The 23,924-nt window shown below is 40.9% G+C and overlaps 2 protein-coding genes across 3 annotated transcripts in view; one reads left to right on the top strand and one right to left on the bottom strand.

Annotated features, from left to right (window-relative positions):
* Positions 1-23,924, bottom strand: part of ART3 (ADP-ribosyltransferase 3 (inactive)) — a 115,893-nt gene that overhangs the window by 77,065 nt on the left and 14,904 nt on the right. The window lies entirely within an intron of this gene.
* Positions 20,675-22,262, top strand: CXCL10 (C-X-C motif chemokine ligand 10). Its single transcript, XM_079772606.1, has 4 exons — positions 20,675-20,790; positions 21,310-21,436; positions 21,655-21,744; positions 22,171-22,262. The coding sequence occupies exons 1-4, from the start codon at positions 20,730-20,732 to the stop codon at positions 22,202-22,204; spliced, it is 312 nt and encodes a 103-aa protein (XP_079628732.1). The 5' UTR covers positions 20,675-20,729; the 3' UTR covers positions 22,205-22,262.

Here is a 23,924-nt window from a genome sequence, read left to right on the forward strand (position 1 = left end):
ACACATATATATCATATATCTACATAAATTTCTATATAGAAACTAGAGGCCTGTTGCACGACATCCATGCACGGGTGGGGTCCCTAGGCCTGGTTGGCGCTCAGGGTTGACACACAGGGTGACTGGTGGGGTGATTGGGGGCCCCCACTGGCACCCACCTTGGCCCTCCTGGCACTGCCCGCTTGGACCGGGGCAGGCCGCCTCGGCGGGCCCCAAGCCAGCCTCATCGCAGACCGTGGTTAGTAAAACTTGGAGATGGCAAACTTGATAGTAGTTTTCATTTAGGAATGGATATTATTGAAATTCTCCATAAAATGATTTGTAATGGATCTATTATTAAAGCCACCTTTGGAAATAGTATATCTATAGATAATATTAGAAGTATCTAAACGTGCAATTCTTTGTCCAAAAAAATAAGCACATTCAAAAATTAAATGAAGAAATTTTGGTTATACTTGATGGATATTTTAACACATATTTGAGTGATGATTCCATTGACTCAACAGATGATGCTGAAAAGGAAAATTTTCCCATTGAATTTCTTAATAATATTACTCCTTCAGGAATGCCATGCCATAAATTAAAATTGAAAGTGGGTGCAATCATCATGCTATTGAGAAATCTTAATAGTAAATGGGGTCTCTGTAACGGTACCAGATTTATTATCAAAAGATTACGACCTAACATTATCGAAGCTGAAGTATTAACAGGATCTACAGAGGGAGAGGTTGTTCTGATTCCAAGAATTGATTTGTCCCCATCTGACACTGGCCTCTCATTTAAATTGATTCAACAACAGTTTCCCGTGATGCCAGCATTTGCGATGACTGTTAATAAATCACAAGGACAAACTCTAGACAGAGTAGGACTATTCCTACCTGAACCCGTTTCGCACAATGGTCAGTTATATGTTGCTTTCTCTCAAGTTCGAAGAGCATGTGACGTTAAAGTTAAAGTTGTAAATACTTTATCTCAAGGGAAATTAGTCAAGCACTCAAAGTGTTTTCACTCTTAATGTGGGATATAGGGAGATATTAGAATAAGTTTAATCACTTTATCAGTCATTATTTGCATCAATGTTTTTTTATATTATGAGTTTGTTATTGTTGTTATATCATTTTGTTATGGTTTATTTATTAATAAAATTATGTATTATTTTCATACACATTGTACTCATTTCCTTTTATCTCTCACACTTTTATTATAGAGAAAGGGCAAATAGCAATATTTCCTCTAATTAATTCCCTTTCAATGTGCACAAATTTCGTGTACCGGGCCACTAGTAATTAACATAAACTGATGAAGAAAAAGAGAGCCAGAGGAAAAAAATATTTTAGAATATAATAGAAGTAATCCTGTTATTTGCAGATTTTTAATATCGCCTACAACTTTTGTGATATTATACTGTTAGTACAGTTTTGATAATATTATATTTAAAATCTTTTTTTAAAAATACATTTTATTGATTTTTTTACAGAGAGGAAGAGAGAGGGATAGAGAGTTAGAAACATCGATGAGAGAAACATCGATCAGCTGCCTCTTGCACAACCCCTACTGGGGATGTGCCCGCAACCAAAGTACATGCCCTTGACCGGAATCGAACCTGGGACTCTTGAGTCCGCAGGCCGACGCTCTATCCACTGAGCCAAACCGGTTTCGGCTAAAATCTTTTTTCTTAAAATATTGTTTATTGCATGTATATGGCTAATTATTTTGTATCTACAATCTGGTAATAGATTTATTTTGTATATTGTAAAAATAAAATAAAGAGAAAAAAATTAAAAAAGAAAGAAAAGGAGAGATTAGAATATTTAATTACTTTTGGCTGATGAGTATGGTACTTAATATATTTAATATACCCATATAGAATTAATGTACCACTTTAGTATCTGTTTCTTTTTTTACTTTTTAAAAAATTTTCAGTGGCTTCCTGGCATGCTGTTCGCAGGGACCAGACCTGCAGCCGCCCACGCCAGACCCGTAGTGTGAGCCGAAACCAGGGCCGTGCCTGAGGCCTGTGGCACCGAAGGAAGAGGATAGTATCTGTTTCTTAAAGATTTCCAGAACCAACAAATATATTTATGATGCAGTCAAATCATTCTGGGGATCAGTAATAGTACACTCTCACACACAACTGTTTGGATTATTGGGAGATAGATTGGGGGTGGGGGTGCCAAGGCAATGTTAGTAGTTTCTCCTTGCCTTGTTTGCAAACTTTATTAGAGACTGAGATCATTATGTACACTGAAACTATAGTTTCACTTAAGTACCACAGAAGGATAACTACACTTCCTGGAAATCCTGGCACTATGAATGCTGATGTAGTTGCTTGGTACAACTCAGTAAACTGGTAGGATATAGGAAATACCCTGAGGTGAGTTACTATAGACTTTACATAACTTCCTATAAATCCTAATTTAGATTCTTTAAATTGTTCACAAAGAAAAATTGTAAATAACAGCTTGAAGAACACTAAATGATCATCTAAACACAGAATAACATACACTATTGAACTACATCATACCTAACTACGTAAGATTCTTCCTTCCCAAAAAAAGACAATGAAACTAAAGATATTATCTAAAGCTTTTGATTAAAAATGAAACAAATAGTCATAAAATTCATATTTATTTTATTTAAATCTGATTTATGAAAGGAAGGGGGGACTACATCACACCAAAACCCATACCAAAACACACTTTTATAGAGCTCTCAAATGTTCTCTCTTCCCCAAATAAGTCTGCCATATTTGTAAAAGTTCTCCCAAATGCATGAGTTCAGAAACATAACATTCTGTTTCAAAGTATGTTCATCTCTGCTATTCCAAAGTATGTTCATCTCTGCTATCTACAGCAATTCCAAAATAAAACCAGGGCTACCCCTACCTCTGCCTCTACCTTGATCCTGGGCCTTTCTTCCACAAAGTCATGTATGCTTATGGCCTACCTACTCTGGTTTCATCACACCCCAAGTTGTCGCAAGATTCTGAAAATAAAATCATCTAAATTGCCTTTAATATGTATGTTAAAACAACAACAAACATATCTATATGTTTGCCTTAAGCGGAGGCCAAGGCAGGCCAGGGGAGGCGGAGAGCTTGGCTTCCTCCATTGCCGGGAAAACCCAACACACACACATTCCATTCAGCCCACTAAAAACACACACACACACACACACACACACACACACACACACACAAAATACACACATACACACACACACATTCCATTCAGCTTACTAAAAAATCGAAGCAAAGCAAGGACTAGAAACCTGTTGTCATTTATATTCGGCATTCAATCCATATCACATTTGATTTCTTCAATTCATTCCTTTCTCTCCTATCTCTATAGTTAAAGCTTTAGTACAGGTCCTACTTTGCTCTTACTGCAAGAGCCTCCTTCGTCTCCCGACCTCAGTCTCCCAACCCTCCAACAGTGCTTGACAGGAACCTTTGACAAAGATTCCTTGGCCAAGGTTTAGTTTGCTCCTCTGAGCCCTCTTCTCAACAAGGCCTTGACCTTTGGGCTCCTGTGTTTATCTTTGCAGAATCCCGTTTTAATAAGAACCACCCACACTTAACATCTGATCATTCTCCATATCTGGTGAAATTCCTCATCTCCCACCAGTCCCAGTGAAATGTGATTACTTTAGCCTGCCTTCAACAAGAATCCTGTTATATCAGTTTAGCAAAAATTATCCTACCCCCTTAATTATGTTCCATCCACCAACCTCCCCCCCCCCCCCCCCCACACACACACACACTCCTTGGCTATAAATATCTGCTTTTCCATGCTGGATTTGGAACTGAACCCAGTTCTATACAGAGGTCTCTTTACCCCTATGGCAGTGGTTTCTGAACAAAATCTGTTTTTCCCTTTTTAACTATTACAGAGCTGTGGTTTTCTTTGACACGTTCTAAAATGCAAATCTGTTATTACTCTCCTTCTAAAATCTTTAATACCCTCTCAGTGTCTTCAGAATAAACTCCACACTGCTTAGCCTATCTCTCTGAATGCTGCTGCTAATTGTCATCTACATAAACTCTCTACTCCAGTCATTCAATTATCTGCCATTTTCCATGCTATTTTCTATCTGAAATGCCCTGTCCAATAACTACTCATTTTCAAGACTCTGTTCAAGAGTTACCTACCCTGGCCTGGGGACTGAAGGATCCTGGGTTCAATTCTGATTAAGGGCATGTACCTCAGTTGCAGGCTTCATCCCCAGCCCTAGTCAGGGCATGTGCAAGAGGCAACCAATCAATGTGTCTCTCTCACATTGATGTTTCTCTCTCTGTGTCTCTTCCCCTCCCTTCCACTCCCTCTAAAAATCAATGGAAAAATATCCTAGGGTGTGGATTAACAAAACAATAAAAATAAAAAAAAAGAGTTACCGCTCTTATCCTTTGCTGGGGCATCCCACACATATACACTTTAGAACCGATCATTCCACCTTACTACCTCCACTAAAACACAGCATTCTATCTGCTTACAATGTCTTCCACTACTAGGAGATTCCAAGACTCCCTTCAGCAATCATGGGATCTCTTTGATGGTTCTGAGCTTCCATGTCTTGTCATCAGCCAGTGATTATCTGACAATACTTGTTTTTTCATCCTGAGACCATGTCCTACTTACTTGTACTTCTGTAGCATCCCTGGGATAATACCATGGCAGGTGTTCAATACTTCTAGTAGAATAGGATTCTTGGTGCCTTAAGCACCAGAAACCAAAGGGTTTATACCAGATTCTGCATGATGTGGTCTTCTAGTTAAATAGTGATTTTCATGTTTGTATAGTTGGCATGTGTTGTATTGACCAATGCTGTTAGAACACTTGTCGGTGCTTCAAATATTCGTGGTTTTCCAATTTGTAGTAGTGACAGCCTTGTGAATCATTTATATTTTTCACTAATTTCTTTAGTTATTACTGTTCTTATTTTATTTTGCATTAAGGGTTCCAATAAATATAACCACTGAATATCATCCATGTGCTTTGTAGTGGTAGTCTTAAGTGTTCAGTATGTAACAAGTATGAAAGGGTTGACTGTGCACAGATTATACTACACTATATTAAATTATAGAACAGCAGTTCTCCAAGTGTGACAGTCCTTCCCCCTCCCTCCTAAGGGTCCCTGAGATACTTTCATGAAGTCCACAAAGTCAAAACTTAAATTTTCACAATAATATTAACCCTTTGCACTCGCTTGCTTTTTTCTCGATTCATTTATTCTACTCGAGATTTAATTTTTTAAATACCCCAGATTTTACAAAGCGTGGCAGTAGAATAAAAAACTGGAGTTTCTTTTCATACAAACTTATTTATTTGGATTTTTTTAATATTTCAAATTATTGATACATTCAAAGAGTAATTTTAATCTCTATAATTTTTCATGGTGTGATATTTTTTGAAACATTCACCCACATGAAGACCTGGTTTAGATTCACATGTTTTGCAAATATAAATCGTCTCTCTTCTTCCTCCTTTGATTTTTCTGTTAGAACAAACAGCACAATCTTTGTGTTTTTTGTTAGGGTGAGGTGTGATTATATGGAGCTTTCCATCTAAACGTTGCTCTAAGTTAGTGGATAATAATCTACCCCTGGAAGTTAGTGTACCATCTCTGAATTCTCCAACAAGATCATGTACTAGTTTCCTAATAAATTTCACATGCGTTATCGGTTTTTCATTTTTTCTTTTTTGGCATCAGTTGAGACGGCATTTACATTTTACTTGTCCTTTCATGCTAATGAAGAAAAGATACTGGAAAAATAGACAAAAATCCCCCTTACCCCCACGGTGAAACTACGTGTCGAGTGTGGCTCGACATACGAGCTGCTACCGATGCTAACCGTGTCAAGTCACACTAGACATCCGAGTGCAAAAGGTTAAGATGCTGGTGATCTTTTTTATTCACATTCTCTCAGAAGTTTCCCAGAGCCTACCTACATTACATGTAATATTGCAACAAACCAAATACAGTAGTAGAGATGAGTCCTGCTATGTTCTGTTAAGCTTGCTACTCTTTTTACTAAATTATTTTTGTTTTATAAAATACAGTTGTTTTTCATACAAATGTTATTTAATATGTAATGGGCTTATCACTAGGTTGCAGTAACATCTTTCCCTTACCTTGCCTGTTTCTAAGAAATCATAATTGCTTCCCACTGGATACCCTCAACACCCCTTGTTGGTTTCTTTAATCTTGACCACACTTCTATAAGTAGAACTGTCATTAAATTCCTTTCAAAATTCCAACTGAATACGTTTAAGTCCTTAAACTTACGTTTAAGTCCTTTATCCATTTTGAGTTTATGAGTTGATTAAAAAACGGTGGTACATCTACACAACGAAATACTACGCTGAACTAATAAAGAAGGAATTCTTACTATTTGTACCTGCATGGATGAATCTGGAGAGCATTACACTAAGCAAAACAAGCCAGTCAGAGAAAGATAAATATCACATGATCTCACTCATTTGTGGAATATAATGAACAACATAAACTGATGAACAAGAACAGATCCAGAGACAGAGTAGCATTGATCAGACTGTCAAACCTCAGAGGGAAGGTAGGGGAGTGTGGGGGGTAAGGGGGAGAGATCAACCAAAGGACTTATATGCATGCATATAAGCCTAACCAATGGACACAGACACCAGGAGGGTGAGGGCATGAGTGGTGGGGGAGGGGGGGAGGGAGCAAAGGGGGGATAAGGACACATATGTAATACCTTAATAAAGAAAAAAAGAAAACTTAAAATGCCAGAAAAAAATTTCTATATCATAGGATTATAAGTGCTTTTATTTCCTTTTGCTTCTATTTTCCAAATTTTCTACAAAGAACATTTTTACTGTTTTTAATCAGAAGGAAACATCTTAAGCAAATAGAAACCAATTTTTATCAAAAGGAAAACTTTTAAGCAAATGGAAACCAATTTTCAAAGACACTAAATTAAATTATGTTAATCTTAAAGGGCTAGGATTTATGTTTTCAATGACCTTCATTAAATTACTCATCTCTGAGAAAGATTTGAACTGAAAACAGAGTTATATACATACCAGACCTCCTCCATGCTAGGCTAAAAATGAGTGGCTTGTGTTAAACATCATTAAACTATTACTGGATATATTTCAGGTCATCAGATAATAGTGTTTGCTTTTACTAGTCTTCCTGCTTACCCTCTTGCCGGCTACCATTTATTCTATACACAACAGCCAAGATAATACTTTTAAAAATGAGATTGTGGCTCTCTCCTGGTCTCATCCTTCCAATAGTATAGCATCACACTTTAAATAAAATCCCAAATCTTCCTCATAGTCTGTAAACCTCTATATAACTCTCCTACCTCATTCCTGCTACTCTCCCCCTCCACCTTTCTACTCCACCCAAACTGGCCTCCTATTGCTTCTCAAGCACAGCAAACATATTTACATAGCTCACTCCATTTTATTCAGGTCTCTGCTCAAATTACCTTCTCAGAAAATGTTTTCCTCACCAATATGCTAAAAATAGCACCATTTCTGTTACTCAATCTCTTTACCCTCTTTTAATTTTTTATAGCCTTTACCCACTATCTGTAAATATATACATTTATTTCTTTACTAGAGGCCCGGTACATGGGATTCATGCACTGGTGGGGGGCATGGCCTTTGGGGATTGGCCCACTGTGGGAGCGCCACTCATCCCGGTCAGCTGAGTGGCTGTGGACCCGCCCTACTGGTCAGATGCTCCCACTGTGGAAGTGCACTGACCACCAGGGGGAAGCTCCTGCATTGAGCATCTGCCCCCTGGTGGTCAGTGCATGTGATAGCGACTGGGTGACCAGTCGTTCTGGTCGTTCTGCTGTTCAGTCGCTGGGCTTTTATATACAGAGATCTTTGTATTCTCTATTTCCCACAAAGTTCTACAAGAACAGGAACTACACCTGTCTTATTTACCACAGTAACCGTGTCAAGTCACACTAGACATCCGAGTGCAAAAGGTTAAGATGCTGGTGATCTTTTTTATTCACATTCTCTCAGAAGTTTCCCAGAGCCTACCTACATTACATGTAATATTGCAACAAACCAAATACAGTAGTAGAGATGAGTCCTGCTATGTTCTGTTAAGCTTGCTACTCTTTTTACTAAATTATTTTTGTTTTATAAAATACAGTTGTTTTTCATACAAACGTTATTTAATATGTAATGGGCTTTTCACTAGGTTGCAGTAACATCTTTCCCTTACCTTGCCTGTTTCTAAGAAATCATAATTGCTTCCCACTGGATACCCTCAACACCCCTTGTTGGTTTCTTTAATCTTGACCACACTTCTATAAGTAGAACTGTCATTAAATTCCTTTCAAAATTCCAACTGAATACCCTTTGTTTCCTTCCAGGTCCCTGTCTGATACACACTACTCTTGATTCTGGTGAGGCAGATTCAGCAAGGGAATCTGCTTCTTCCTGAAGGACAACTGATGCCACAAATTTAAGATGACCAGGTGCCTTGATTTGTTGACTGGTGCCACAGATTTTGTCAATTGAGGCTGATGACAAAAGCAGCTCAGAGAGGTATAAGTATAGTAGAGTGGTTAAGAGGTTCTGAAATTAGACTACCTGAATTCAAATCTTGCTATGGAATCCCATTTTAACTTATTAAGAAATAGGTACACCTTGGAGTAGTTGTAGGATCAAATGTGATAAGTGTTTTTAAAATAGCACAGCCTAGCACAAAAAAGCATATAGTATTAATTTTAACATAGTATTTTTAATAAAAGAAATTCCAATATTAAGCATTATGCAGACAGCTAATATGGAAAGTAGCTATCCTCCAATCTCTCTCTCTCTCTCTCTCTCTCTCTCTCTCTCTCTCTATATATATATATATATATATATATATATATATATATATATATATATAAATTTGATTTTTTACAGAGAGGAAGGGAGAGGGATAGAAAGCTAGAAACATCGATGAGAGAGAAACATCGATCAGCCGCCTCCTACACACCCCTGACAGGGGATGTGCCCGCAACCAAGGTACATGCCCTTGACCGGAATCGAACCTGGGACCCTTCAGTCTGCAGGCCAATGCTCTATCCACTGAGCCAAACCGGTTTCGGCACCTCCAAACTCTTTGTATTAAGAACAATGCATAACTTGAGACCACCTATATTGGGGTTTGTCAATGAATCTTATTCCATAGTCATCCTGTCCTACTGGAGACATGAAGAAAAGAGACAGAGAAAAAAGAAAAAGAAGAAGAGAGAGGAAGAAAGAAGAGAGTTAAATAAATAAATAAAGAGTAAAGCCCAGCTGGTGTTGCTCAGTAGTCAGTAGTTGTTCAGGGCATATGTCCAGGTTGTGGGCTCCATCCCCAGTGGGGAGCATACACAAGGCAGTTGATCAATGATTCTCTCTCATCATTGATGTTTCTATCTCTCTCTCCTTCTCCTTTCCTCTCTGAAATCAATAAAAATACTTTTTTAGAAAAAGAGAGAGAGAGAGAGAGAGAGAGAGAGAGAGAGAGAGAGAGAGAGAGAGAGAGAGAAATACAGTGGCATGGTGGGGATGTAGGTGGGGATGTAAAAAAGGAAACCAATTCCCACTTTCTTCCCTCTTCTCTGCCTATCTTCTGGCTTTATCTCCTACCACCTCATCTATTCAATTTAATTCAGTGACCATAATCTTCCCATCTCTCTCTCCTTTCAGTTATTTGATCTCTGGATTAACAATTCAGTGACCCTCTCTGAAGAATAGGCTGATTTAAACTTATCAATCACTCTGTTAAGCCAAAATATTGCTACAATTTAACAGAGATTTTGGAAACATCCAATATTTCTTATTAAAATAAAAGCTGACTCAGAAAAGTAGAGGCATAGTTATACCACATTTCTTTGGCACCTCTCCAAGGAGGAACTGGGAAACTAAAACTTACTATTTCTCTGAAGTGAGGATTTTATGGTAAATTAATTTTTAATGGACCTCAGTTGTAGATTTGAGTTAATCATTATTTTAGTTGGTGATATGTACACTGTCATCTCTGATATATGCATGCATATATTTATATATTTGTAATATAATGAAGACCCATGAACTCACCACCCAAAAAATCAAGAACTGTAACATTAACAGTAATTTAAGATATAGCTGTGTTCCTTCCCTATCCCATTTTCCTTGCTCCTCCAACCCCAAGATAATTGTTATCCTGAATTCTGTGTTTATTATTCCCTTGCTTTTGTAAAATATACATAACCTAACATTTTACTCTCTAAAATATTTTTTTTTATTGATTGATTATAGAAAGAGAGAGGAGGGAGGAAGGGAGGAAGGGAAGCAAAGAGAGAGACATCAATTTGTTATTCCACTTCTTTGTGCATTCATGGTTGATACTTGTATGTGTCCTGACTAGGGATCAAACCTGCAACCTTGGCATATGAGGACAACACTCTAACCAACTTAGCTACCCTGCCAGGACCTATCTTAGCCATTTTTAAGTGTACAGTTCAGTGGCATTAAGTGCATTCACATTGTTGTGCAACCATCACTCCCTTGCTTCTTAAAAATAGTTTTATTTACATATATATACCTAAACAAAACATTTACCTTTCTGAGTTTTATCAAAGGGTTATCATTCTGTATTTAATCTGAACATTATTTTACTTGACATTAGTTTAGAAAAATTCATCTACATTTTCTGCAAACAAGCTTTGCTTGCCTTTTGTTACTTTTATTCCTAAGTATTTACATTTTTAAGTATTTGTTATTGCTATTGTAAAGATAATTTATATTTATTACTAATGTAGAAAGTGTAATACATTGACCTTCTAGCATTCCACTTTGATAAATTCTGCTATTATTTTTAAAACTTAGTAAATGCTTTGGGTTTTCAATGCAACCTTTTCTGCAAAATTTTATTTCTTCCTTTCCAATTGTTATGGCTTTAATTTCCTCTTTTTGTTTTATTTTCCCCACTACAACCTACAGTACAATGGAAAGAAGTAAAAAAATAGGTATCCTCATCTTGTTATGTAAATTCACAGTCTAATTCTATTTATTGTAGACTAGAGGCCTGGTGCACAAAATTCATGCATGGGTGGGGGGGAGGGTTGTGTCCCTCAGCCCAGCCTGCACCCTCTCCAATCTGGGACCCCTCGGGGGCAGTCAGACATCCCTCTCACAATCCAGGACTGCTGGCTCCCAACCACTCACCTGCCTACCTGCCTGCCTGCCTGCCTGCCTGCCTGCCTGATTGCCCCTAACCACTTCTGCCTGCCAGCCTGATCACCCCCTAACCACTCCCCTGCCAGCCTGATCGACGCCTAACTCTTCTCCTGCTGGCCCGACTGCCCTCCCCTGACGGCCTGGTCACCCCTAACTGCCCTCCCCTGCCAGCCTGGTCGCCCCCAACTGCCCTCCCCTGCAGGCCTGGTCCCCCCCAAATGCCCTCCTCTGCAGGCTTGGTTGCCCACAACTGCTCTCCCCTGCAGGCCTGGTACCCCCAAACTGCCCTACTCTGCCGGCCTGGTCACCCCTAACTGCCCTCCCCTGCTGGCCTGGTTGCCCCTAACTGCTCTCCCCTGCTGACCTGGTTCCCCCTAACTGCCCTCCCCTGCATACCTGGTCCCCCCCAACTGCTCTCCCTGCCAGCCTGGTCACCCCCAACTGCCCTCCCCTGCAGGCCTGGTCCCCCCCAACTGCCCTCCTCTGCAGGCCTGGTCCCCCCCAACTGCCCTCCCCTGAAGGCCTGGTCCCCCCCAACTGCCCTCCTCTGCAGGCCTGGTCCCCCCAACTGCTCTCCCCTGCAGGCCTGGTCCCCCCCAACTGCCCTACCCTGCTGGCCAGGTCACCCCTAAATGCCCTCTCCTGGTAGCCTGGTTACCCCTAACTGCTCTCCCCTGCTGGCCTGGTTCCCCCTAACTGCCCTCTCCTGCACGCCTGGTCCCCCCCAACTACCCTCCCCTGCAGGCCTGGGTCCCCCCCAACTGCCCTCCCTTGCAGGTCAGGTCCTTCCCAACTACCCTCCCCTGCTGGCCATCTTGTGGTGGCCATCTTGTGTCCACATGGGGGCGGCCATTTGTGTGTTGGAGTGATGGTAAATTTGCATATTACTCTTTTATTATATAGGACTAGAGGCCTGGTGCACAAAATTCGTGCACGGAGGTTGTGTCCCTCAACCCAGCCTGCACCCTCTCCAATCTGGGACCCCTCAGGGGGTGTCCGACTGCTGGTTTAGGCCCGACCCCGCAGTCAGACATCCCTCACAAAATCCAGGACCACTGGCTCCTAACCACTCGCCTGCCTGCCTGCCTGATTGCCCCTAACTGCTTCTGCCTGCCAGCCTGATCACCCGCTAACCATTTCCCTGCCAGCCTGATTGATGCCTAATTGCTCCCCTGTTGGCCTGATCGCCCCCAACTGCCCTCCCCGGCTTACCCAATCACCCACAACTGCCCTCTCCTGCCAGCCTGATCGCCCTCCTCTACCGGGGCCTGATCACCTCCAACTGCCCTCCCCTGCCGACCCGATTGCCCACAACTTCCTTCCCCTGCCAGCCTGATCGCTCACAACTGCCCTCCCCTGCTGCGACCTACCTACTCAGCCGGGACCTGCCTCCTCCACACGAGGCGGCGGAGATGCTGAGACTGGCCTCCTCCATGCCGCAGAGAGGCACGGGACCCCCAGGCCTCACTGTGTGGAGCGGCTGCTGGGCCCCTCCTCCGCTGTGCACGCAACCATCTTGTTGCGGCCATCTTGTGACTGTGTTGCACAAGGGCATGACGCCACCTAGGCTTTTATTATATAGGATAAGCCAAGTTACTTAAATAAGTCCTTTTCTAAGAGTGAATGCTGCATTCAATATTATTTTGTATTTGTTTTAGATGTACAGCATAGTGGTTAGATAATCACACACTTTACAAAGTGGTCCCATTGATATTTCAAGTACCCACCTGGCACAAAACATAGTAATTACAATATTATTGACTATATTCCCTATGTTGTATTTTACATCCTCATGATTATTTTGTAACTACCAATTTGTACTTCTTTTTTTTTTAATCCTCACCTAAGGATATGTTTTTATTTTATTTTATTGATTTTAGAGAGAGAAAGGGAGAGAGAAACATCAATGTGAGAGAGAAACACTGATCAGTTGCCTCCCATATGCTCCCCAACAGGGGATCAGACCCAAAATCATTTGGTGTAAAGGATGATGCTCTAATCCAGTGGTCGGCAAACCGTGGCTCATGAGCCACATGCGACTCTTTGGCCCCTTGAGTGTGGCTCTTCCACAAAATACCACGGCCTGGACGAGTTGATTTTGAAGTGGCGTTAGAAGAAGTTTAAGTTTAAAAAATTTGGCTCTCAAAAGAAATTTCAATCGTTGTACTGTTGATATTTGGCTCTGTTGACTAATGAGTTTGCCGACCACTGCTCTAACCAACTAAGCCACCCAGCCAGGGCCCAATTTGTACTTCTTAATCCCATCACCTTTTTCACCCAGATTCCCAACCACCCATCTCTGTCAATCACCAGTCTGTTTTCTGTATCTATGAGTCTATTCCTATTTTGTTTGTTTATTTTGTTCTTTAGATTCCACTGTAATTAAGAAAAATGTTTTAATTAAAAAAAATTTTTAAGAGTAAATGCTGCAAATTCAACCCACAGTTCTGAGAGTCATGCCGTAGCTAGTGACTGCTATAAAATAAGAGATACATCTTACTACATGAATAACTGCATCATCTAGAAAGAAAATATTATTTGTTGCACCTAGAAAATTAGCTGACACTTGATCAGAAAGCTGGCTATATTTGTGAAATATTAGCTAGTGAAAAATTCATTTAGACTTTTTAAACACATTTAAAAAAATAGTTTTTATTGATTTCAGAGAGGAAGGGAGAGGGAGAGATAGAAACATCAATGGTGAAAGAGAATCATTGATTGGCTGCCTCCTGCACGCCCCCCACTATGGATCGAGCCTACAACCCAGGCATGTGTCCTTGACCAGAATTGAACCTGGGACCCTTCAGTCCACAGGCCAATGCTCTATCCACTGAGCCAAACCAGCTAGGTCTTAAACACATTTTTAATTTCCTGTCATCTTTAGAGCAACCTGGCAGGTGGATGGGTTAGGCTTCATGATGCACATTTGCAAAAATAGTTGAAGCATAAACAGGCCAAAGAATTTGTCCAAAATCACAAAGCAAGTAAGAGACAGATCTATATATATAAAAGCCTAATATGCAAAGTGTCCCCTCTGGAGTTTGATCACTTGCTATGACATACACTGACCACCAGGGGGTGGAATGGAATGAAGGAAGGCCCTGGCTGGCAGCTGGCAGCTGGGGAAGGGAGGCCCCCGCTGGCAGATGGCAGCTACAAGGGACCCTACCCATGCACGAATTTTGTGCACTGGGCCTCTAGTATACTATATCTCTAGATTCCCAGCCCATTTCATCATCCCATCAAGTGTGAGGAAAACAAAGCATTGCATGATCTAAAATCAGAAGCTATTCTCAGCTCTGCCAAGAATGACAACTGTAAGGGTCTAGCCCCACTTTGGCCTTTGCTCGGGCTGGCTATGAAGGGTTAATTAAAAAGTATGTAACCAGTATTATACGCATTGTGAGCTTAGGGAATCTTGTGGGAGCTCAGTGAAAACTATGAAAGGGAAAACTTTGCCCTCCTCTCCCATACCTTCTAAGGAGTATCCTACCGAATAAAAGAATAATATGCAAATTGACCCTAACTCCGCTACACCTACAAGCCACGCCCACAAGCCACGCCCACAAGCCAATCAAAGCGAGTATGCAAATTAACCCAACCAAGATGGTTACAGCCACGGAGAAAGTAGGAGGGAGGCTTGGGTTTCCAAGGTGATAGAAGAAGCCAAGCTTTCCCCTGCACTGGCTGGCCTAAGCCTCCACTCAAGGCTACAAAGTTTCAATTATAGAAGGTAAACAAATCCAAACAAATGGCTGCTGGCCACGGAGCGAGCAGGAGGCTTGGCTCTGCTCCAGGATACAAAGTTTCAATTGTAGAAGGTAAATAAATTCCAGATACCAGGGCCTCCACTTGGGTCGCCAGGGGGTGTGGCTGGCCTGCAAACCACCACAGGCCCCTCACTCAGGCAGCCCCATGCCCCAAGAGAACCCCCACCCTGATCCGGGATACCCTTCAGGGCAAACCAGCTGGCCCCCACCCCTGCACCAGGCCTCTATCCTATCTAATAAAAGAGTAATATACAGATTGACCATCACTCCAACACACAAGATCAAGATAGCTGCCCCTATGTGGTCAAAGATCCTGCCCCCATGTGGACACAAGATGGCCACCACAAGATGGCCAGCAGGGGAGGGCAGTTGGGAGGCACCAGGCCTGCAAGGGAGGGCAGTTGAGAGGGACCAGACCTGCAAGGGAGGGCAGTTGGAGGCGATCAACCCTGCAGGGGAGGGCAGTTAGGGGTGACCAGGCCGGCAGAGGAGGGAAGTTAGAGGCAAACAGGCTGGCAGGGAAGCAGTTAGACATCAATCAGGCTGGCATGGGAGTGGTTAGGGGGTGATCAGGCTGGCAGGCAGAAGCGGTTAGGGGCAATCAGGAAGGCAGGCAGGCGAGCAGTTGGGAGCCAGCAGTCCTGGATTGTGAGAGGGATGTCCGGGGCAGTCGGACATCCCTCGAGGGGTCCCAGATTGGAGAGGGTGCAGGCTGGGCTGAGGGACACCCCCGCCACCCCCGTGCACGAATTTCGTGCACCGGGCCTCTAGTTATTGTATATTAGCTGAGGGGATTCCCAGTCTACAGAAATCACTGAATTCTTCCTATTGCTTTTTAGGAAATTTCTTCTAAGCACATTAGTTTCTCGGAAAGCATTTTTTCCCCTCTGGGTCTATGAGAAGTCTGCCAAGGCAGACTCTTTCTTTTGGACTGATGCCATAATTAAAAGCTTAAAAAATTAACCAACAGCATTGGAAACTGAAACTAAGATGGGATACTTCCTTAACTTCTATATCCTTTCAAAACTAGACTCAGAAGATCAGTGAATACTAAGAAACTATGTAAAAAAAAAAAAGAAAGAAACCATGTCAAAAGCAATATGTCTACCGATACATATCCTATGGCAAAGGAAACTAAGGAGAAAATAAACAAATGGGACTACACTAAAATAAAAAGTTTCTGAACAGCAAAAAGAAACCACCAACAAAATAAAAAGAGAGCCCACTGTGTGGGAGAACATATTTGCCAATGAACATCTGATAAGGGGTTAATTTCCAAAATATATAAGGAACTCATACAACTTAACAAAAGGATGACAAAGCAAACATCTATAATACTTTCCACAATAAAGGTAATTTTTTTTAAAAAAATGAAAGAGAAAAAAATAAGCCTAAAGCATCAGTACAGAGAACCATATGGGTAAATAGAAAAGATAGTATAATTGTATCTTTTAAGTCTTATTTGAAAGACAATTATATCCTATATAATAAAAGCCTAATATGCAAATCAACCAAACAGCAGAACAACTGGCAGACTGACCTGTCACTATGATGCACACTGACCACCAGGGGGCAGATGCTCAGCCACAAGCTGGGCTGACAGCAGGGGTGCAAAGCAGCATTGGTGGGAGCCTCTCCTGCCTCCTTAGCAATGCTAAGGATGTCCGACTGCGGCTTCGGCCCCAGTCAGACATCCCCCGAGGGCTCGCAAACTGCTAAAGGCTGCAGGCCAGGCTGAGATCACCCCCTCCCACCCCAAGTGCACTAATGTTGTGCACCGGGCCTCTAGTGTTTAATAAAAATCAACTAAATAAAAATATTTTCTCATTAATAACAGATATATAGTCCACTTAGCAGGTATCTGCCTCAACTTTCCTCTTTGCTTATACAGACAACATCTTAGCTGAGAACTTAGATACTAAGAAAAGCAAAATTATCACCATGTATCTATTTTATTGTTTAATGTTGAACTTTTCAGAGCCTCTTTCATCCATGATGTCAAGACATTGCTCTGAAGATTTTTGGCATTTTTACTCATAGTCCAACTTTTATTCTGCACAAGCAGCTACTGGAATGGCTTCCACAGCTAAGTTCACTGATTTGCCCATTTAAAAGTCCCTGGAACAAACTGACCTGGAATTCAGCAGTCTAGCAATTTCTGCCTGCCCTAAGCAATAATTCATTCACTGTTCTGATGACAGAGTTCCTGCATTTGAGGTTCTAAGTCTTATGTGTGCCCAGTTTGCAGATATGGGCTTTTATCTTGGCCTCTTCACCAAGTTTTGGGCCAGAAACTGACAGATACACTAGCCTAATCCTACACTAGCCTAAGCATTGCCTTTCCCTGGCTTAGATCTACATTGTTTCAGCTTAGCTGACTATGAAAAGACCTCCCAGATATTTTTTGAGGTTCCAAGTATCACCTGCATCAGATTTCCCACTGTAGAGTAATGCCTGCATTTGGAACAGTATTTCATCTTGCATCTCCTGTTACCAATCCCTTGCAAAGACACAACCATACTTGGATACTGCTGAACATCGCTATCAGGCCCAACAAATTTTACTGTATTGGTATCACCTACTTCCTGCTGACATTATCTGCTGTGAATAATCAGACAAGTACTAATGCTAAGATAGGACACAAAGTTTTGCCCTGATCTGTCATCCAGTGGGAATAAGTGTTAATTTCAGTTGTCACTATTGTCAGTTAAATGGTTAATACTTTTTTCCCTTTGCTTTGCACTTGACAGTCTTCTTAGAGCTGTACCCACCTTAAATCAACCTCTCTGTTTCCATCCTGTTCTCCCAAGATCTGTCTCTACTAATACCCCTCTTTTATTTTTATTTATTTATTTTAAAAAATATTTTTATTGATTTCAGAGAGGAAGGGAGAGGGAGAGAGAGAGAGATAGAAACATCAATGATGAGAGAGAATCATTAATCAGCTGCCACCTGCACGCTGCCCAGTAGGGAGCGAGCCCATAATCCGGGCATATGCTTTTGACTAGAATCCAACCTGAGACCCTTCAGTCGGCAGGCCAATGCTCTATCCACTAAGTCAAACCTGCTAGGGCATATGCCCCTCTTTTTTTTTTTTTAAATATATTTTATTGATTTTTCACAGAGAAGAAGAGAGAGGGATAGAGAGTTAGAAACATTGATGAGAGAGAAACATCCACCAGCTGCCTCCTGCACACTCCCCACTGGGGATGTGCCCGCAACCAAGGCACATGCCCTCGACCGGAATCGAACCCGGGACCTTTGAGTCAGCAGGCCGACGCTCTATCCACTGAGCCAAACCGGCTTCGGCCATATGCCCCTCTTTTAAATGTATTTCTTCAAAAAGCATCCTTTGTTTTTGCAATAATCCTATTATAGCTATGAATCCTTTTCTTACTCCATTCTTGATGTTATGTTTTTATTGACTACTAGAGGCCCAGTGCATGATTTAATCATGCACGTGTAGGCTGTCTGTCCGCTGGTCGGGACCTGGTGTGGCCGGCAGCTCCGAAGTCCCTGGGCCCCTAGGGTGAGGCGGGGTGGGGGCATGGTCCTCCTGCGGCCGGAGCCCAGGCCGGGGTCTTGCCTTCGCCTCCCACCCAGGAATGCTGGGGCCGCCGCCTCCTCTGCCTTCGTGGAAACCCGCATCCTCTGCGGACACCGGGAAACCGGGACACCGCCGCGCTCCTGCGGCCCAACTGCCGCCAGACTCCTCCCCCGGGAGCCACGCCGCCAGCCCAATCACCACCCCAGCCACCCCGAGTCCCGACCCCTGTGTCTCCCGCTGGCCCAATCGTGGGCGTAGCGGAGTGATGGTAATTTGCATATTACCATTTTATTAGGTATGATAATACATGTAATTTTTTTTACTAACACACCAGAAATCAATTATCCAAATGAGTACTGTTTTCCATCAAAATAGTTATGTTAGAGGCTATTCATTCATTCTAATGATGTTATGAATGGCCAAAACATTTCTGGAATTCTTTGACACTAGCAAGTTTCATATCTTTAACCTTCTTCGAGAAGACCAAACCTATTACTTTATAGTATTTTATTATAGAGCAATTCCTGGCTAACTTACTATTTCCAAAAATTAGCCCTAACCGGTTTGGCTCAGTGTATAGAGCGTTGGCCTGTGGACTCAAGGGTCCCAGGTTCCATTCCGGTCAAGGGCATGTACCTTGGTTTTGGGCACATCCCCAGTAGGAGGTGTGCAGGAGGCAGTTGATTGATGTTTCTCTCTCATCAATGTTTCTAACTCTCTCTTCCTCTCTGTAAAAAAATCAATAAAATATATTTTTAAAAATTAGATTTACCTACAAAAGATGAAAAATTGCTATTGCTGAGGAATTTTTAGAAGTTGATTAGAGCCATTTTAAAAAATCACTTAGCCTTTGAAAGTAATTACAGAAGTTTAAAATAAATGTTGAGAAAATACATCATAGTTAGAATAAATGGATGGCAACCTTTGTATGACTTAATACAATTATCTAACCTCTAAGATTATCCATATATAAAATGAAGATAACTTCTTACAGGGTTATTATAGGAATAAAATGAGAAAGTAAATGATATCTCTGAAATCCATAAAGTGAATAAATATAAGCTATTCCTAATCATGCCTTATAATTGCAAAACACAATATTAAACCCTCCTACAAAGGAGTGTCTATGGTTCCCTATCTTTGGACACGTAAGAATTGGAGGCAAAGAAATGTGGACTTGGAGAAGTCTGGAACCAGCTTGCTCCCTGCAGGCTCAAGATCAACCATCCCACATAGGAAAAAAAAAAAAAAAGGAAATATCAATGATGAGAATCATTGATCGACTGCCTCCTATACACCCCACACTGGGGATCAACCCCCCTCCAATCCAAGCATATGCCCTGACTGGGAATCAAATGGTGACCTCCTGGTTCATATGTCAATACAACCACTGAGCCACGCTGGCTGGGCAGGTTGTCATTTTTTAATTTGACAATCTAAGGAAAAAGAGGTCAGTGCCCCTGACTAAATAGTCAGATATTGTGTGTTGTAAAAATTCTTGTGGCACACCCGTGAAAATCACTGTCATAGAACAAAGACCAAGTTTTTTTCATCTTCACATACCAGGTGTAAAAATGAGACTAGGTCAGAAGATTCCAGTTCTAGTTTTGGCCCTGCCACCTGGTAGCAAATTATATAAATTTAAATTCTCCCATCTTCACTTAATCTGTTAAAATGGAGTTAATAATGTTGATTGATACCTATGCCATAGGAAAAAAGAAAAAAAGAAAAAGAAAAAAACACCCAAAAAATCACAATGTTAAAACATACTCATCTTAAAACTGTATTCAGGCCTTTAACTTGAGGATTAAGTTGACCTTTTTATTTTTCAGGAGGTTCAAGATGAAAATCAAAGATCCATTTAAAAATTAATTCTACATGCAATGAAGTTCTGTTTTTCAAGAAATAGTTCATGATTTGGAAAGTGAAACTTAACTCACTTTCATGGAAAAGAGGGGAAGGAGGGAAATTCCATAACTCAGAAGCCACAATCAATATAAATAATACCTTCAATTCTTTAACATGGGACTTCCCCAAGGAACAGAAGGCAGGTTTTGCTGAGTCAACTGTAATGTTATCCAATCAGAGTTAGAGAGGAAATGTGCCTTTACAGATAAATACTGCATCCTAGCCCCGTGTTTTCTGAGACATTCCTCAACTGCATAGACATTCTGAGCCTACTGCAGAGGAACCTCCAGTCACAGCACCATGAACCAAAGAGCTGTTCTCATTTTCTGCCTCATCCTTCTGACTCTGAGTGGAACTAAAGGTAAGGAACACCAAGGGATATTTAAAGTAAGGTCAGAAATAGAACTGGGTATAAATTCTACAAATATAGAAATAGTGTATTTGCAGAAGTTTTACAGCCTGCCTATGAATGAAGGGTAAAGGAACTGAGATTCCCTCTGGTCACAGAGTTAATAATCAGACAATCAAGTGGAATAAATGAGAGGAGGAGGAGGGTGGGAGCAAAAGGGGAAGGGGAAAGGAAAGACAGACAGAAAATGTGAAGGAATGAGGAGAAAGAAGATGACACAGATATCCCCTTAGTTAGCTTAATTAATCATATGAACTATGCTCAATGCTATGATCTTAAAATCAACAAGTTGCAATTACATTCTTTCAGATAATTGATTAATTAATCATTCAGAGCTGTTTTATAATGGAATAATCCCTTCTCAAGTTGACTATGTGATGACAGGGGATTATACTTTCTGCTAAGCACATCGGATGCCTAAGATGAAAACTGTGCTAACCTCCCCTGCTGTACCTGTCTCTTTTTCTGCAGGAATACCTATCAATAGAACTACACGCTGTAGCTGCATCAATATTAGTCATCAATCTGTTAATCCAAGGTCCTTAAAAAAACTTGAAATGATCCCTGCAAGTCCATCTTGTCCACATGTTGAGATCATGTGAGTAGAATATCATCTGATGATAATTTTCCTGGCTGTAATCACATAAAAATATTTATTGATCACAAAAGCAGTAAAGGGTTTATGATGATTCTAAGATTTCTGTATAGCAAAGGGGAACATGTAGAATGAAACTTAAATATTTAAAAAACTGTATATTCCATCTGTTTATTGGCCCAACATATTTTATATATTTTCACTCCTATTTACTTCCATAGTGCCACAATGAAAAAGAATGGGGAGAAAATATGTCTGAATCCAGAGTCTAAGATCATCAAGAATATTCTGAAAGCAATTAACAAGAAAAGGTAGGTTTGCTGTTGCTTGCAGCATAACTGTCCTTTAAGAAATGTCCAATCTTAGGAAGTTAGAAATATTTGCATTGAGCTTTTCTGTGGGATCCTTGGCTTAAAAGTGTGTTACCAACATGCCCTCTCCTCTACCTCCAGTTATTTATAAACCAAGGTGCTATCTCTGTGATATCAAAAGTTACCCTGACTACCTTTCTAAAAGTGTTGAGTCACTTCAACCTTGAGGCAGAGCTATAACTATCCAAGCAAAGCTGCCAAACTTCCCCCAAGCCTTTCCTGGCCTTAAAAAGGAACACCTATAATCCACAATGATTGTGTAGCAGCAGGAAAGCTCACTTGGGGTTATCTATGAAATCAGTAAGTTCAAGTAGAACACAGATTGAAGCCAGAGTTTCAAACTTTTATATCTTCTTTCTCTTACAGGTCTAAAAGATCTCAAACACAGAGAGAAGCATAATCACTGCACTACTAAGGATGGACCATCAGTTCCTTATATACAGTATATGTCAAGCCCAAATTGTCCCTGGATTGCAGTTCTCCTAAAAGGTGATGAACCAGTCACCAAATTAGGTGCTATTATTCCTGCAGGGAGGTGGATGGTTCATCATCCTGAGCTGTTCAGTAGTAACTCTGCCATGGTACTATATTATAAGCTATGCTTAGGTGTCACATTCTTAGTGAATGTGCCAAATCCTAACCCTGCTTTCTTCACCTTTGGTACCTTTTAAATGTTATTAAGGGATCTTTCTGCCTCTGGGCTTACCAAAGTTCTTAGAATCTCAAATAACTAAGAAGAATGCAATCGAAATGATAATTCAATATCTTTTTAAAGAAAGATCTTTACTCCCTGGGCTTCTACTGCCATCCTTCAAAGGGGCTCAGATTCTTCTGGTGGTTTTATGCTCGTGTGTGTGTGTGTGTGTGTGTGTGTGTGTGTGTGTGTACATATATAATTTAAAATACATAGAAGCTAGAAATGTCTGAAAATGTATGTGGAAACAGTATTATTTAATGAAAGACTATACAAAGTAGAATTCTTAGACATATGTTTCTTACATTGTTTTCAGTGTTTATAAAATAACTTGTATAAATTCTATGCATGAATGAGCAAAGGAAGAAATTTTTAAATCTAAATATTTCATTTGTGTATCATGTAGGACAAATATGCTGGTTGTTTTTCAAAATAAAAATGATGTGCTCTCTGGAGAGACCAAAAAAGTAATAAACTAATTACAACTATGATGAAGTATCTGGTGGGTCATTTGACTGGGACATTTATTTCATGAGATGCTTAAGTTGGAGAATCCATAGCCTAGAGAAGTTGGGATGGGTAGAGGACAAATGAGTTCGAAAATTACCGTATTCCTAAAAGACAGAGAACATGGACAACAGTGTGGTGACTGCGGGAGGGAGGGGGTGGAAAAAGGCATACAGGGTATAAATGGTGATGGAATGAAATTACCATATTCCTAACTGTACTCTTCTGAAAGGCCCATTATACAAGGTTCCTTCTGAACTGATGTGGCATAACTGACGCATCCTGAGCTTCAGACCCTTAAAGCCAACTTTCTATGAAACATCTCCACCAGCAGATCCCACATAGGAACATCAAACTCCAAAATATATTAAATTCATTCCATTCTCCCCCAGATCTATTTCACCTCCTCTATTATAGTCCCTAGTGTACTAGCACCATCATCCACCCAAAGCAGAGACTCCTTCTTCTCCCCTACTCCCATATCCACTTAGTCACTAAGAAGATATTTAAAATTCATTTAGTTGGCAAATTATTAGTATCAAGAATATATTTTAAAAGCCCTATGAATAAAATAGGAAAAGATAGATAACATTTGAAAAGTGAAAAACAGAAGTGAATAGGAGTGTCACAGAAGGAAAAGGCACACACCCTTAACTTATGAAAAGATATCCAACCTCACCCTAGCTGGTTTGGCCAGTGGATAGAGCGTCGGCCTGCAGACTGAAGGGTCTGGGCTTCGATTCTGGTCAAGAGCACATGCCCAGGTTTTGGGCTTGATCCCCAGTAGGGAGCATGCAGAAGGCAGCCACTCAATGATTCTTTCTCATCATTGATGTTTCTATCTCTCTTTCCCTCTGCCTTCCTCTCTGAAGTCAATAAAAATATATTTTTTTAAAAAACATGTCCAACCTTATTAATT

The sequence above is a fragment of the Cnephaeus nilssonii genome (assembly GCF_951640355.1).
Source record: "Cnephaeus nilssonii genome assembly, chromosome: 1".
In the NCBI taxonomy this organism is placed as follows: domain Eukaryota; kingdom Metazoa; phylum Chordata; class Mammalia; order Chiroptera; family Vespertilionidae; genus Cnephaeus; species Cnephaeus nilssonii.